General features: G+C 48.4%; 1 protein-coding gene across 1 annotated transcript in view; it reads right to left on the minus strand.

Annotated features, from left to right (window-relative positions):
* DNMT3B (DNA methyltransferase 3 beta) overlaps positions 1–14,141 on the minus strand; it is a 66,344-nt gene that overhangs the window by 28,665 nt on the left and 23,538 nt on the right. Inside the window, exons 2-4 of the mRNA XM_081196145.1 lie at positions 7,198–7,342; positions 5,169–5,251; positions 2,403–2,555 (exon numbers count right to left, since the gene is read on the minus strand). Of these exons, the coding sequence (XP_081052271.1) occupies positions 2,403–2,555; positions 5,169–5,251; positions 7,198–7,336 (375 nt within the window). The 5' untranslated portion in view covers positions 7,337–7,342. The remainder of the gene's footprint in view (positions 1–2,402; positions 2,556–5,168; positions 5,252–7,197; positions 7,343–14,141) is intronic.

The following is a 14,141-nucleotide window of genomic DNA, read 5'->3' on the forward strand; positions in this document are numbered from 1 at the left end:
ACAGAGGAGAAGCGCTGCGCCCCTTCCCCTCTGTTCCCGTACCTGTCCTGAAGGCTTGCGGTGGGGAGAAAAGCCCTTCTCCGCACCGCCAGCCTGGCAATCGGTTTCCATAGGAACGCATTAATTGATTTTCAATGCATTCCTATGGGAAACCGTGCTTCGCAAGACGAAAAACTCGCAAGAAAAAACTTGCGGAACGAATTAATTTCGTCTTGCGAGGCACCACTGTACTGCAAAATTAATGAATGTTAGAATGATGTCAGAATGAAGTTAAGTGGTTTTAGCAGCAATGTTACAATGGAGTATGTAAAAAATGGATTGTTAACAGGTGAGAATCCAAAGTTACAATATATTAAGTTAAAGGATTAGGATAAAAACAAAGAGGGAAAGGATTTGCTGAATTAACTAACTGAACTGGAATACAAAAAAGGGAGGTGTGAGGAGGTCAGGGAAACAAGTAAATGAAAGACAAGACATGGAAAGATTGATTTGTTTTTAAGTGTTTTTACTTTTCTGTATTTTGTATTTTTCTTATTTTTGTAACCTTTTTTGAAACTTTAATAAATATCATTTAAAAATAAAAATAAAGGTTACTTGACTTGACTTGAGTAATGAGTTATGAAACAAAGCCTGAGCAATGGGGAATGTTGTGTGAGCCTCTGTCCTTGAACCCCCAATTTCCCCTTGCAATGTTCACGAGGTGGGGAGCATCACAAGGAAATGCATCACCTGTGCATATTATGGTCCAGAAAGCATGGCTGAAAGCTATCTGATGTGTCCAACCCTCTTCCCTGCTCATGAGGACTAGTGTAATGAGTTTGTGATAGACACATACCAGTCGGGTTGGAAGAGGAGGGGCTGGTCTGACTTCTCCCAATTTGGGATTGTCCGTTAGTTAATGAATTTTGGAAACAGATTGTTATAGAAATATCAGGAATTGTGGGTAGGAAGGTGGGAATATCTAAATTAATGGTTCTTATTAGTCTGAGTAGCACCGAGTTAAAAACAAAAGAGGAATGTAAAAGGGTAAAATTGATGGTAACTGCAGCCAGACAAGTTATAGCCAGTACAGTGGTGCCCCGCAAGACGAATGTCTCTCAAGACGGAAAACCCGCTAGACGAAAGGGTTTTCCGTTTTGGAGGTGCTTCGCAAAACGATTTTCCTATGGGCTTGCTTCGCAAGACGAAAATGTCTTGCGAGTTCCTGCGGGGTTTTTTTTCCTCCCCCCCCCCTTTTTCCCAAGCCGCTAAGCCGCTTATCAGCTGATCCTAAGCCGCTAAGCCACTTAACAGCTGATCCGCTAAGCCGCTTATCAGCTGATCCGCTAAGCCGCTAAACCGCTTATTAGCTGATCCGCTAAGCCCGCTAAGCCGCTAATAGCACTAATCCGCTAAGCTGCTAATGGGCTTGCTTTGCAAGACGAAAAAACCGCAAGACGAAGAGACTCGCGGAACGGATTCTTTTCGTCTTGCGAGGCACCACTGTAATTGGAAAAATGCAGAAGAGCGAAGGGTGAACCAATGGAGGAAAAAACCTGAATATTATAATTTTAGAATATCTAACTGTGAAGATACACAGAATGAAGGGGTTTAAGGTCAGTGAGAAAGAGGAGGATTGGTTTGAGAAGATATTGAATTATTTGGGTGGGTTTGAACAATTTGGGGCAATTAAAATGTTAAAAGTTAAATAAACCTTGTGGACGGAGGAGTATTAGCATATATAAAATTGTACATATGGTTGATTGAATATGTCATTATTGATTATGTATACCCAATGTATCAGTCGCCTGGGGGGTTTCACTGTGTTTTGGGTGTTGGTAAAAAAATAAAAATTTTAAACACAAAAAAAGACTTCTCCCAATTTGGCGGTTCAAAGGACTGCCAGCCCAGCTTTGATTCCCCCATCTGCTAAATCAGGGAGTGAAATCTGCGGTGCAATAGCAGATGAGGAGGGCTGGCAAAGGGGTCATTTTCCAGATCACAAGTTGACCAACTCCACTACCTCCCTGGAAAGGGCCAGTCGACAGGCTACAATATCTTTTTTTTAAAAAAAAGATATTTATTAAAGTTTTTTAAGTATAACAGTAAAAATGAAAAATAAAAAGAAACATACAAAATAAAAACAGTTAAAAAACACATTGATTTTCCATAACATATCTTCCTTACACTTATTTCCCCGGACCTCCTCATACCTCCCTTTTTTGTATTCCACTTCAGTTTGTTAGTTCAGCAAATCCTTACCATTAAGCTTTTACCCTTTTGTAGACCTTTTTTCCTATCTCTTAAAGCATTACAGCTGGAAACCACTTAGTTTCTATCAGGCTACAATATCCACCACAGACAGACAGACAGACAGACAGACAGACAGACAGACAGACAAGACACTGCAACCCAAGCCTCACCCTGATTTTGTGTCGCTCCTTGAAGCTCTCCACGCTCTCCACGTCGTCTTTCACATTCTTCTCCTGCGCAACGGGTCCGGCCTGGAAGACGATGCGAGGAGGGGGTTTCTGCCGTAAACTGTTCTCCCAGCCAGCGGATCCGCGCCTCCGCACCTGGGAATCGAAAAGGATTGGTGCCGCTCACTGCCTGGGTTTGTCAGGGGCAGGCGGGACAGAGGAAGGTGACAGCCTGCCCTCGTTTCATCGGGGAAGGGGTGACGTGATCCTGCCATCAAAGCTGGCACAGCGATGGAAATTCAGGGGTAGAGCGATGGCCACCAATTGAGACAGCGTGAAAAGAGGATTCGACAGATTCGTGGAAGGCAAAGCTTTCAAGGGCTATTAGCCGCAATCTCTATGTTGAGCCTCCATATCAGCATGTCTTTGAAGCGGCTGGAAATCGAAAGCAGGGAGAGTATTGCTACCCCACTCAGGCCCATGTCAACTTTTCCCTTTTCTTGTGAGGAATCCTATTCGGAATAAGGGAATTTCCCTTAAAAAGGGGGGAAAGTTGACAGCTACGCTCAGGCCTTGCATTGAGCCACCTGGCTGGTTATGGCTGCCCCAGACAGTTTATAGCACTGGTTCCCAAAGGGGACGTGGGGATAAGCTGGGGGGTGCTAAGAGGCAAGGGGGCAGCAGGGGGGTATTGGAGGTGTCCATGACTATCACGCTTTGATAGTCAAGGCGTCAGACTAGATGATCCTCATGGTCCCTTCCAACCCTACAAGTCCAAACTCATCGGTTTTGTTGAATTAATTACCGTATTTTTCGCCCCATAGGACGCACCGGCCCATAGGACGCACCTAGTTTTTTTGGGGGGAAATAAAGGGGGGGAAATTTATTTTCCCCCCAGGTGCGCTGCGCTAATCCCGAAGCTTGGGGCGTGCAGAGCTCAGCGCGCCCCAAGCTTCTGGGTGCCGGCAAGGTCTCCGCTACCCGTGGGAGAGCCGCGCGACTTCATGCGGCTCTCCCATGGCTAGCGGAGCGCTGCGCTAATCCCGAAGCTTGGGGCGTGCGGAGCTCAGCGCGCCCCAAGCTTCTGGGTGCCGGCAAGCTCTCCGCTAGCCCTGGGAGAGCTGGGTCTCCCACGGCTAGCGGATAGCTTCCTGAAGCCTGGAGAGCGAGAGGGGTCGGTGCGCACCGACCCCCCTCGCTCTCCAGGCTTCAGCGAAAGCCTGCATTCGCCCCATAGGACGCACACACATTTCCCCTTCATTTTTGGAGGGGGAAAAGTGCGTCTTCTAGGGCGAAAAATACGGTAAACTGAACAGTTTTAATGGAACTTTGAATGAATGTGCTATTAATTGTTACTGCATTGAATTTTATTATCATATGTGGTGGGAATGTAGAGAATTTTTTTTAAAAAATGGGGAATGATATATAATGAATTGAAGAAAATGTTTAAAAAGACATTTGTAAAAAAAAATCCAGAAGCATTTTTGTTAGGGATTGTAGGACAAGACCTGCCAAGGGAAACAAAGAATTTATTTATGTATGCGACAACAGCGGCAAGAATCTTGATAGCACAAGGATGGAAGAATGAGGAAACCCCGACAAAAGAACATAGAATCATAGAATCATAGAGTTGGAAGAGACCACAAGGGCCATTGAGTCCAACCCCCTGCCAAGCAGGAAACACCATCAGAGCACTCCTGACATATGGTTGTCAAGCCTCTGCTTAAAGACCTCCAAAGTAGGAGACTCCACCACACTCCTTGGCAGCAAATTCCACTGTCAAACAGCTCTTACTGTCAGGAAGTTCTTCCTATTGTTTAGGTGGAATCTTCTTTCTTGTAGTTTGGCTCCATTGCTCCGTGTCCGCTTCTCTGGAGCAGCAGAAAACAACCTTTCTCCCTCCTCTATGTGACATCCTTTTATATATTTGAACATGGCTATCATATCACCCCTTAACCTCCTCTTCTCCAGGCTAGACATGCCCAGCTCCCTTAGCTGTTCCTCATAAGGCATCATTTCCAGGCCTTTGACCATTTTGGTTGCCCTCCTCTGGACACGTTCCAGTTTGTCAGTGTCCTTCTTGAATTGTGGTGCCCAGAACTGGACACAGTACTCCAGGTGAGGTCTGACCAGAGCAGAATACAGTGGCACTATTACTTCCCTTGATCTAGATGCTATACTATTGATGAGGCCCAGAATTGCATTGGCTTTTTTAGCTGCCGCGTCACACTGTTGGCTCATGTCAAGTTTGTGGTCAACCAAGACTCCTAGATCCTTTTCACATGTACTGCTCTCAAGCCAGGTGTAGAGTGGCTAGAGAAATTGATGAACTATGTAGAGTTGGCTAAATTGACATACAAACTGCATGATAAGGACAACTGTGACTTCAAAGAAGAATGGGAACTTTTTACAAATTACTTAATTTTATGGTGCTACTGTTTTCCTTATACTGGGTTGTGCAATCCGCTGTTCTGAGTTACACTTTTTATAAGGGAGGGTGGGGGGGAAACCAGTGGCGTAGCGTGGGTTGTCAGCACCCGGGGCAAGGCAAGTAATTTGCGCCCCCTAACCCTAACCCCCAGATGTTGCACCCGGTGTGGCCGGCCCCCCCCCACACACACACCCCACGCTACGCCACTGGGGGGAACAGGGGGTGAGTTTATGGAACCAAAAGACAGGTGGCCCACAAACATTTTGGGAGCCGCTGGTTTGTGTTGCGAGCAACTGCTAAACGTGATGTGACATTCAGGGTTTGGAAAAAGATCTCACCTCCTCCTGGCCTTCTTTGGGGACCTCCTCATCCTGTTCCTTCCACTTCGCCTTGCGAGGCACTTTCTCTGCGTCATCGACATCTGCACAAGAGGAAACGGGGCCTCGACTCAGCTTCCTCCCATTTGGGCCAAGCCCCTGGGGAACCCCCCACCCCAGAACCTGCTCACCTAATACCATGGTACCTCGAGTTAAATACTTAATTCGTTCCGGAGGTCCGTTCTTAACCTGAAACTGTGCTTAACCTGAAGCACCACTTTGGCTAATGGGGCCTCCCGCTGCCGCCGGAGCACGATTTCTGTTCTCATCTTGTACTGAAGGGACAAGATACCCAAATCCTGTCTGAAATCACCCCAGGCTTCAATAATCACCCCAGGCCTCAAAACTGCCCAAAACTCCTTTTGTCTTCTAAAAATCCAAAACAGCTTTTCTCTGCTTGTCTCTGCTTATTCTGTGCATAGGCAAAATGTTACTTTTAAAGGCTCATTGCCAAGAATACAGTGGTGCCTCGCAAGACGAAAAGAATCCGTTCTGTGATTCTCTTCGTCTAGCGGTTTTTTTCGTCTTGCGAAGCAAGCCCATTGAAGGATTAGCGGATTAGCGCTATTAGCGGCTTTTAGAGGCTTTTAGCGGCTTATCTGCTAATCGGATCAGCTGATAAGTGGCTTAGAAAAGGGGGGGAGGGGAAAAAACCCGCAGGAACTCGCAAGACATTGTCGTCTTGCGAAGCAAGCCCATAGGAGATTCGTTTTGCGAAGCACCTCCAAAACGGAAAACTCTTTCGTCTAGCGAGTTTTCCGTCTTGCGAGGCATTCGTCTTGCGGAGTACCACTGTACTCAGGCCTGAGAAACGAATCTTATCTCATTGGGTTGCAACATCTTGGACATGCTGAACCCCCAGGGCTCCTCGACCCCTCGGCTCTCATTCCCCCTTTCCTGCCAAGAGTCCAATAGTCCCAAGACAGCTTTCTGTTCATGCTCAGAGGAACTCATGGGGCAGAACTCCTGAGGGAGGAGAAAAGGGGGAGGAGGGAACTGGAAAGGGGTATATATGCTTGTCCACATGACTGTGAACTTTGTGCATGCTTTTTATGAACTATCACACTTGCTCCTTCTACCAGTTCATGGATGGTAGAAATAAAAGCCTTTTCTCCGAAACTATTCCTTGAGTGTCTGTTGACTCCCACTTCCCTTTCCCGGGCGCAATATTTTTCCCACCCGAGGGCAAAGCCTCATAAGGCTACAGTACCATTAGTGTGTGAAAACATTCAAAATCCAAGGATCCCAGGTTTGCACCTCCCGGTGCTGGTGATGGGCTTAGGCATCACAACACCACCGCTGGCAACCCACTAGACCCCGAAAGCAGCTTCAGTGCCCTCTATTTTAGTGCCCTTCTGAGACGCAGGAGCTTCAGCCAAGACCCAACTGCTGCCCATCAGCTGGCACCAAGCCTGGCTCCACAGTCCCCTTGGGATATATACTGTGGTGGTCAGAGCTCCTCATAATAATAATAATAATAATAATAATAATAATAATAATAATGTGATTTATACCTCACCCTCCCAAGACTGGGCTCAGGGCAGCTAACACCAAATATAAAAACAATTGATTGAAATACTGCTTAAAAAACAAGATTAAAATACAGTGGTGCCTCGCAAGACGAAAATAAGTCGTTCCGCGAGTCTTTTCGTCTTGCGATGTTTTTCGTCTTGCAAAGCACAGTCCGTCGCAACTGCGCCTCTTCAAGCGGCTTTAAGGAAAAAGGGCAAGACGTTTTCGTCTTGCGAAGCAAGCCCATAGGGAAATTCGTCTAGCGAAGCAACGCAAAACCGAAAAACCCTTTCGTCTAGCGAGTTTTTCGTCTTGCGAGGCATTCGTCTTGTGGGGCACCACTGTACAAGATGAAAACATTAAAATGCAGCCTCATTTCAGGGGAAACTCGATCAGAAACTTTTTTGCACCTCCTCAGCCAAAGAGGTGCCAAACCACCAGCCTCGTGAGGGAAGAGGAGGCAGATTTCCAAGGATACCTGAATTCTTCTGCTTCCTTTTGGCTTTCAAGGTGGGCTCGGCCTTGTCCTTGGCTGGGTCACCGCAGCTTCCATTGACCAAGACCAGGTTCTCCTCCTCGCTGTCCATCGTCCACTGGACCACCTTCTCCTTCTTCATGTTAACCTGCAGGATGGGAGGGACAGGTGCTTTAGTTGAGATACCTGCACTGCAGGGGGTTGGACTAGATGACCTGCGGGGGTCCCACACAACTCTGTGGCCACAGGAGCCTCAGACAGGGCTGCCAAACGCCTGGATTTGCCTGGAGATTACCAGCATTTCAAAGGCAGGGGGGATTTCCGAAATGTGGTGCTTTGCCCCTGGCAAAATAAACTAAGAGGTTATGTAGAATTGGTGAGACTATCACCAAGGCTATGAGGCATTACAGAGGAAAAGATTGCCAGAGAGTGGAATATATACAGTCTATGTAAAAGAACATTGTCAAAATATCAGTCCGTTGGTAGGTCTTGATTAAGCTTCTGTCTGTAAATAGAACAACTTGAAAAATCTTTCAACTTGAAAAATCTGTAAGTTAAATAATAGGTTGAAAACAAAGTTAAGTGCAGGCAGATGAAGGTGATCGACTACATGGGATTGGCAGAAATGACTGGCAGAATCCGAGACCAGGGAAGAGAGACGGCGGAAGAAGATTGGAAGAAATTTAAGGACTATCTTAAGAAATATTGCAAAATCAATGTGTGTTAGAATGAGGCGGCTTTAAAAAATCAAATGGAGTACAGCTGTAAAGATTAAGTTAAAAGAAAAGAAAGGTTGACAATTAGATAAAATTAAGGGTGAGGATTTGCTGAACTAAATATTTAAAATGGGAATGCAGAAAGGGGAGGTATGAGGAGGTCGGTGAAGTAAGCTTTAAGAAAATAAGGTTCTGAAATTATACTTGTTCTTTTTTGTTTGTGTTTGTGTATTGTTTTGTTTGATATAATTTGTAAAACTTCAATAAATATCTTCTAAAAAAACCACAAAGTTAAGTGCATATTTCAGGAATTTTGACTCGGAACACAATGAGAAGATTGAGGTCATGTTAAACTGAATTTCAGAATGATATAAAAAAAAAGTATCAAGGATTGAATGAATGTTTATTTTTATTTTGATAGCAACCTTTATGGATCATTTCTGTTGTACATTTTTCAAAACCAACAAAGCAAAAAAAATAAAATCTTGTTTCTTTGGCGATTTGGTAAAACACAAAACAAAACACACCACAATTATTCAGTTTTCGTTTTTATTTAGTTCCGGGCTTACCAACTCTTCCAAATGTGAGTCACCCAAACAATTGGCAGGGGGGGGGGTGAGGGAGACTGCAGCCCCCTAGAGAAGAGGCACAGTCAATTTCCAGGGAAAGGTAGTCCTTTGGTTGCATTTAAATGATGCAGGGTTAAGAGCAAGCAACCGTGGAATAGCACTGCCTTGTGGAAAGATTCCCCAGTTTTAAAAAAATCACTTCCAATTAAATTTGCATCCAGTTCTAAATATTTCAGCATCTGGGCACGAGGAATCCCTTTCTAGACAAAGGAATAAGGAATAAGAAAACACAGACGGGCTTTTCTCAGTCTTCCTCTACTGAGGCTTCTCTGCTTAATCCTTTGATGTGCATCTTCCTCTGTATCCACCGAACCCCTTTAGAACTGCCTTGTTGGCATTTCATTACCTACCAGGCATTCACCTCCCATCTGCTCAACACGGGACATTGCATTGCATTGTCTCGTCATTATAGAAATGAAACCGTGCGCACAGTTTATTTTAGTCGTCCCCATAGCTTGTTTGTACAAAACAGGCTGGCATTCAGAGTTCGTTTTTCTGAATAAATGAAAATCACCTAACCCCAAAAATTAAACTGAGGCTTTTCTAGGGTAAACTTGTAATCATAGGCAAAACAGGGGGGTTTTTTTTGCCAACGGCTCATTCTCAATTAAAATCACATGTAAAAAAAAAAGGTCATTGGTGTTCAAAAACAACTATTTTTGCTACACAACCTGACTATACCTCTTCCCTTGGTTTCAGTGGCGTAGCGTGGGGGGTGCAGGGGGGGCCGGCCGCACCGGGCGCAACATCTGGGGGTTAGGGTTAGGGGGCGCAAATTACTTGCCTTGCCCCGGGTGCTAACAACCCACGCTACGCCACTGCTTGGTTTTAATGTATCTACGTGGTGCTTATAGTCTGTTTGTTTGTTTGTTTGTTTGTTTGTTTGTTTGTTTGTGTCAGGGGTTCAGGAGCAGAGGCACAGGAAAGGGAGGAAACAGAGAGCGAGGGGGAGGAATCCGAAGGAAATATGAGCGATGACAGCGGCCCGAGATCTCCGAGTCTTTCCAGTGAATCAGAAGATTCACAGAAAGGGGCGCCAGTGGTCAGAACAAGGGGGGCGCCTAGGGGGACACACCAGGAAGAAGGGACCAGAGGAGACTCAGAGAGCAGCAGTTGGAAATCGGGACCAGCTTCCCCACCAGAGCACAGTAGGGGGGAGGGGTCGCAGGCATCGGGAGCTGGCGGCTCGCCGCAAGCGGGAAGGCAGGAGTTAGGATTGGCCACACCTCCATCGGGGAGCGAGGAAACGGTCAAAAGGAAGGTCGAAGGCTGCGCGCGCGCGCCAAGTTCAAATGCACAGGAAGGCGGCACAGTAAGCAGTCCGGATAGGGAGCCAGGTCCTAAAGCCCGCCGCAAAGAGGGAGCAGAGTCCGGGGGGTCGGCGTCAGAAGAGTCCAGGAAGGAAGAGACCACGGGGGGTAGAGGGACCCAGAGGAGGAAGGAAAGACGGAAGAGGTGGAGCAAGGCTAGAGTATTAAGTTGGTGTACAGGAGGCGGAGACTCAGACGGAGCTTCGCCGGTCTAGCTTCTAAGACGTAGAGCTGCGCGCTGCGGCTTGGAAATTGAAACTGTAACTCAATAAAGACTTTTGTACAGTAATACCGGCTAGCGTGGTCCTCTGTGAGCTGGGACCTGGAAGCAGCTCTGACAGTTTGTTTGTTTGTTTGTTTGTTTGTTTGTTTGAAGGTTGCTTTGGGATAAAGCGACTGACAAATTTAGCAAATAAATAAACCCAGTGGCTCTGGACCTGGGTTTCTTCCCAGTGTGACACTCTATAACCACTATCCCACACTGTCCTCCCACAGCCCCCACCCAACATTACTGAATAAGAACCACCCAAATATTTAGGTGGCCTAAGGTGTGTTGTTGCCCAAGGCAAAAGGTGGGGTGGCACCCCTTCCCCATCATCACAGAATTGTACTAATAATAATATTACTTATACCCCACCCATCTGGCTGGGTTTCCCCAGCCACTCTGGGCGGCTCTCAACAGAATTAAAAGCATAATAAACCATCAAACATTAAAAGCTTCCCTAAAGAGAACTGCCTTCAGATATCTTCTAAAAGTCTGGTAGTTGTTCTTCTCTTTGATATCTGGTGGGAGGGTGTCCACCACCGAGAAGGCCCCCTGCCTGGTTCCCTGTAACTTGGCTTCTCGCAGGGAGGGAACTGCCAGAAGGCCCTCGGAGCTGGACCTCAGTGTCTGGGCAGAACGATGGAGGTGGAGACGCTCCTTCAGGTATACTGGACCGAGGCCGTTTAGGGCTTTCAAGGTCAGCACCAAAACTTTGAATTGTGCTCGGAAACGTACTGGGAACCAATGTAGGTCTTTTAGGACCGGTGTTATATGATCTCGGCGGCCGCTCCCAGTCCCCAGTCTAGCTGCCGCATTCTGGATTAGTTGTAGTTTCCGGGTCACCTTCAAAGGTAGCCCCACGTAGAGCGCATTGCAGTAGTCCAAGCGGGAGATAACTTGTAGTTTGAAGGGCACCCCAAGACTCATCTAGTCCAACCCCCAGCAGTGCACTAACTGGACTGGCCCGGCCACTGAACCTTCAGCGCTGGTGACAGAATAGTCAGGGCAGGGGGGGGCTCCAAAGGAGCAGCTGGGGGCTGATGCAGCTACTGCCCACACACCCCCATCTCCATTCTGCCAGATGTTGCACCATCCAGATGTTTCTGGACCTCACGGTTAACTGCATTTTATTTATGTTTTATCATCTCATTTTTATACCGCTCCTCGTAACATCCCAGACCCGTTCGCAAGATATATAAACTACGAAATAAGCAGAACCAAAGCAAAACAGACTGAAACCAACAGCAGCAGGAAAATACTTCTTGCAGACCGTTCCCTAAATAAAGTAGTGCGCTGCCTCACAAAGACCCAAGTCTCTGACCACTTGGCATGCTGGCTGGGACCGAGGGAAGCAGGCGTCCAACAACCTCAGGCCAGCCACTCTTGTTTTCGAGTAATATATTTAAAAGGTTATGAAGTCATTCAGCTGGGTCTTCCGTCACTCATTTTCACAGATTCCTCATTCTTTCCTCAAATGTGACATACACACATACAGTGGTGCCTCGCAAGACGAAAATAATCCGTTCCGCGAGTCTCTTTGTCTAGCGGTTTTTTCGTCTTGCGAAGCAACCCTATTAGCGGATTAGCGGATTAGCGCTATTAGCAGATTAGCGGCTATTAAAGGCTTAGCGGCTAAAAGGCTATTAGCGGCTTAGCGGCTTTATTAAATAGTGGGTTGACATAGCAGCCGGCACAGCGATTTCTTCAAGTAGCTCTTTATTAAGACAAGCTGGAATAGAACTGACTGCGAACAGCTCAGCCGGCCTGTATTTATAGGCAGCCGGCTGTCAACATTGTAACCACAACAGCTCAGAGTTCCCGCCTAAACTAACTGCCGCGGACCTGAGTGAAAACTATCTACAGACCTGAGTGAAAACTATATACAGTATCCCCCTGTTGGCCCAGGGTGAAACTACACTACATAACACCCCTCCCCACCGAGATAAGGCGTTAGTTACAATCGTAATGGTTTCCTTATATACAGCACTACGCGTGATGGTTCAATTAGGCACAAAAGCATATCGGTTACATTTCCCATACTTAGACCAACAGTGATACCTGTCCAACAACGTAGTCCTTTAAATGAGTTGGGCGCTTGGAAACTCTGCCAGACCGCCGGGGACTGGTAGCCAAGTCCGGAGGGCCACACAGTTCTCGCTGAGGCTGTGGTGCGACCCTAGGTGGCGTTGGAACCAACTCCCCTGGATCCGCTGCTGTGGGTGGAGCCTCCGCAAGTGGAGTGGTCTGAGTCTGTTCTGAGACGGCTTGGTTCGGCTCCACGCTGGCAGTTTGCGAGGGAGGTGTAGGTGGGGCCTCGCCATCTGTACGTGTCTCTTCTGGAGCCGCAAGCGCAGTTGGGGGCACCTCGGTAGTGTCTAAGTCGCCAACCCTGCGCCTAAGCTGGTCTATGTGCCGTCGCCACAAACGTCCGTCCTCGAGTGCCACCTGGTACGAGCGAGGTCCAGTGACTCCCACTACTGTGGCTGGCACCCAAGGGATGTCCCCCACATAGTTCCGGGCAAAGACCTGGTTTCCTGGAACAAATGACCGTGGTGCGTTGGCACAGCCTGGGGGTTCAGCCATGGCAAAGTCTGGGTGTAGCCGGTCGAGCGGTGACCTGAGGCGGCGGCCCATAAGCAGTTCAGCAGGACTCCTCCCTGTGGCCGCATGAGGAGTGATGTGTTGCACGAACAAGTATTCGGCAACCCGCTCATGCCAGTCTCCCCGGTCCAGGCGCGCCAATGCCTCTTTTGTCGAGCGCACCATTCTTTCCGCTTGCCCGTTGCTGGATGGATGAAAAGGTGCCGTTAGGGCATGGCGGATGCCCAGTCCCAAAAGATACCACTCAAACGTGCCTGACGTGAACTGCGGTCCGTTGTCAGAGACAAGGACATCAGGACACCCATGCGTTGCAAACAGGCCTCGCAGCACCCGGATGACAGCTTCGGTAGTGGTGGAGGGCATCAGGGCGACCTCCAGCCATTTGGAATAGGCGTCCACCACTACCATAAAGGTCCGGCCGTGAAAGGGGCCAGCCAGATCAATGTGCACCCTCGACCAGGGCGTCTTTGGCGTCTCCCAGGTGTGTCCCTTAGCTGCCGGTGGTGCAGGCCTCGACTCTTGGCACGCTTGACAGGCGGATACCCAGGCAGTGATGGCATCGTCCATATTAGGCCACCAGACGTAACACCGAGCCAACGCCTTCATTTTGACAATTCCCGGGTGGCCAACGTGCAGAGCCTCCAGGACGCGCTGACGGAGTCCCTGGGGAATCACGACACGGTCTCCCCACAGCAGACAGCCGCGATGAGCTGAGAGTTCATGTTGTCTGGTTGCGAAGGGCTGGAACTCCGATGCAAAAGGCCCTTGTGGCCACCCCCTCCACACCCAGTTGAGCACCCGGCTGATAGTGCGATCCTGGGCAGACGCGGAGGCCACAGTGGCAGCCGATACAGGCGCTGCCGGAAGATCCTCAATCAGAAGGAGCGATGAAGCTGGAGCCGGGTCTTCCACAAATGCTGGAAGAGGGCAACGGCTGAGGGCGTCGGCATGGCCCATCGATTTCCCCGGGCGATGGATGAGCCGGTAGTGGTAGGCAGCCAGGAAAACAGTCCATCGCAGCATGCGTGGTGAGAGGACCGGTGGAGTTGGACGATCACCGGCGAGGAGGCCCAGGAGTGGCTTGTGGTCAGTGATGAGGTCAAAAGTCCTGCCATAGAGGTATTCATGGAACCTCTTCACTCCAGCCACAAGTGCCAATGCCTCCTTGTCGAGCTGGCTGTAATTCCGTTCCGTCGGAGATAGTGTCCTGGAAAAGTAGGCGAGCGGTGCTTCTCTTCCATCTGGAAAACGGTGACTAAGGACAGCACCGATGCCAAAAGGTGAGGCGTCGCAGGCAAGGACCAGCGGCCTGGATTCACTGTACTGTACCAGCACACTGTCTGAAGAAAGGAGAGCCTTGACCGCGTTGAAGGCCGCCGTCTCTCGATGACCCCAGGCCCAAGGCGTCTTAGTGCTAAGGAGTCGG

The sequence above is a fragment of the Podarcis bocagei genome (assembly GCF_964188305.1).
Source record: "Podarcis bocagei genome assembly, chromosome: 5".
Lineage (NCBI taxonomy): Eukaryota > Metazoa > Chordata > Lepidosauria > Squamata > Lacertidae > Podarcis > Podarcis bocagei.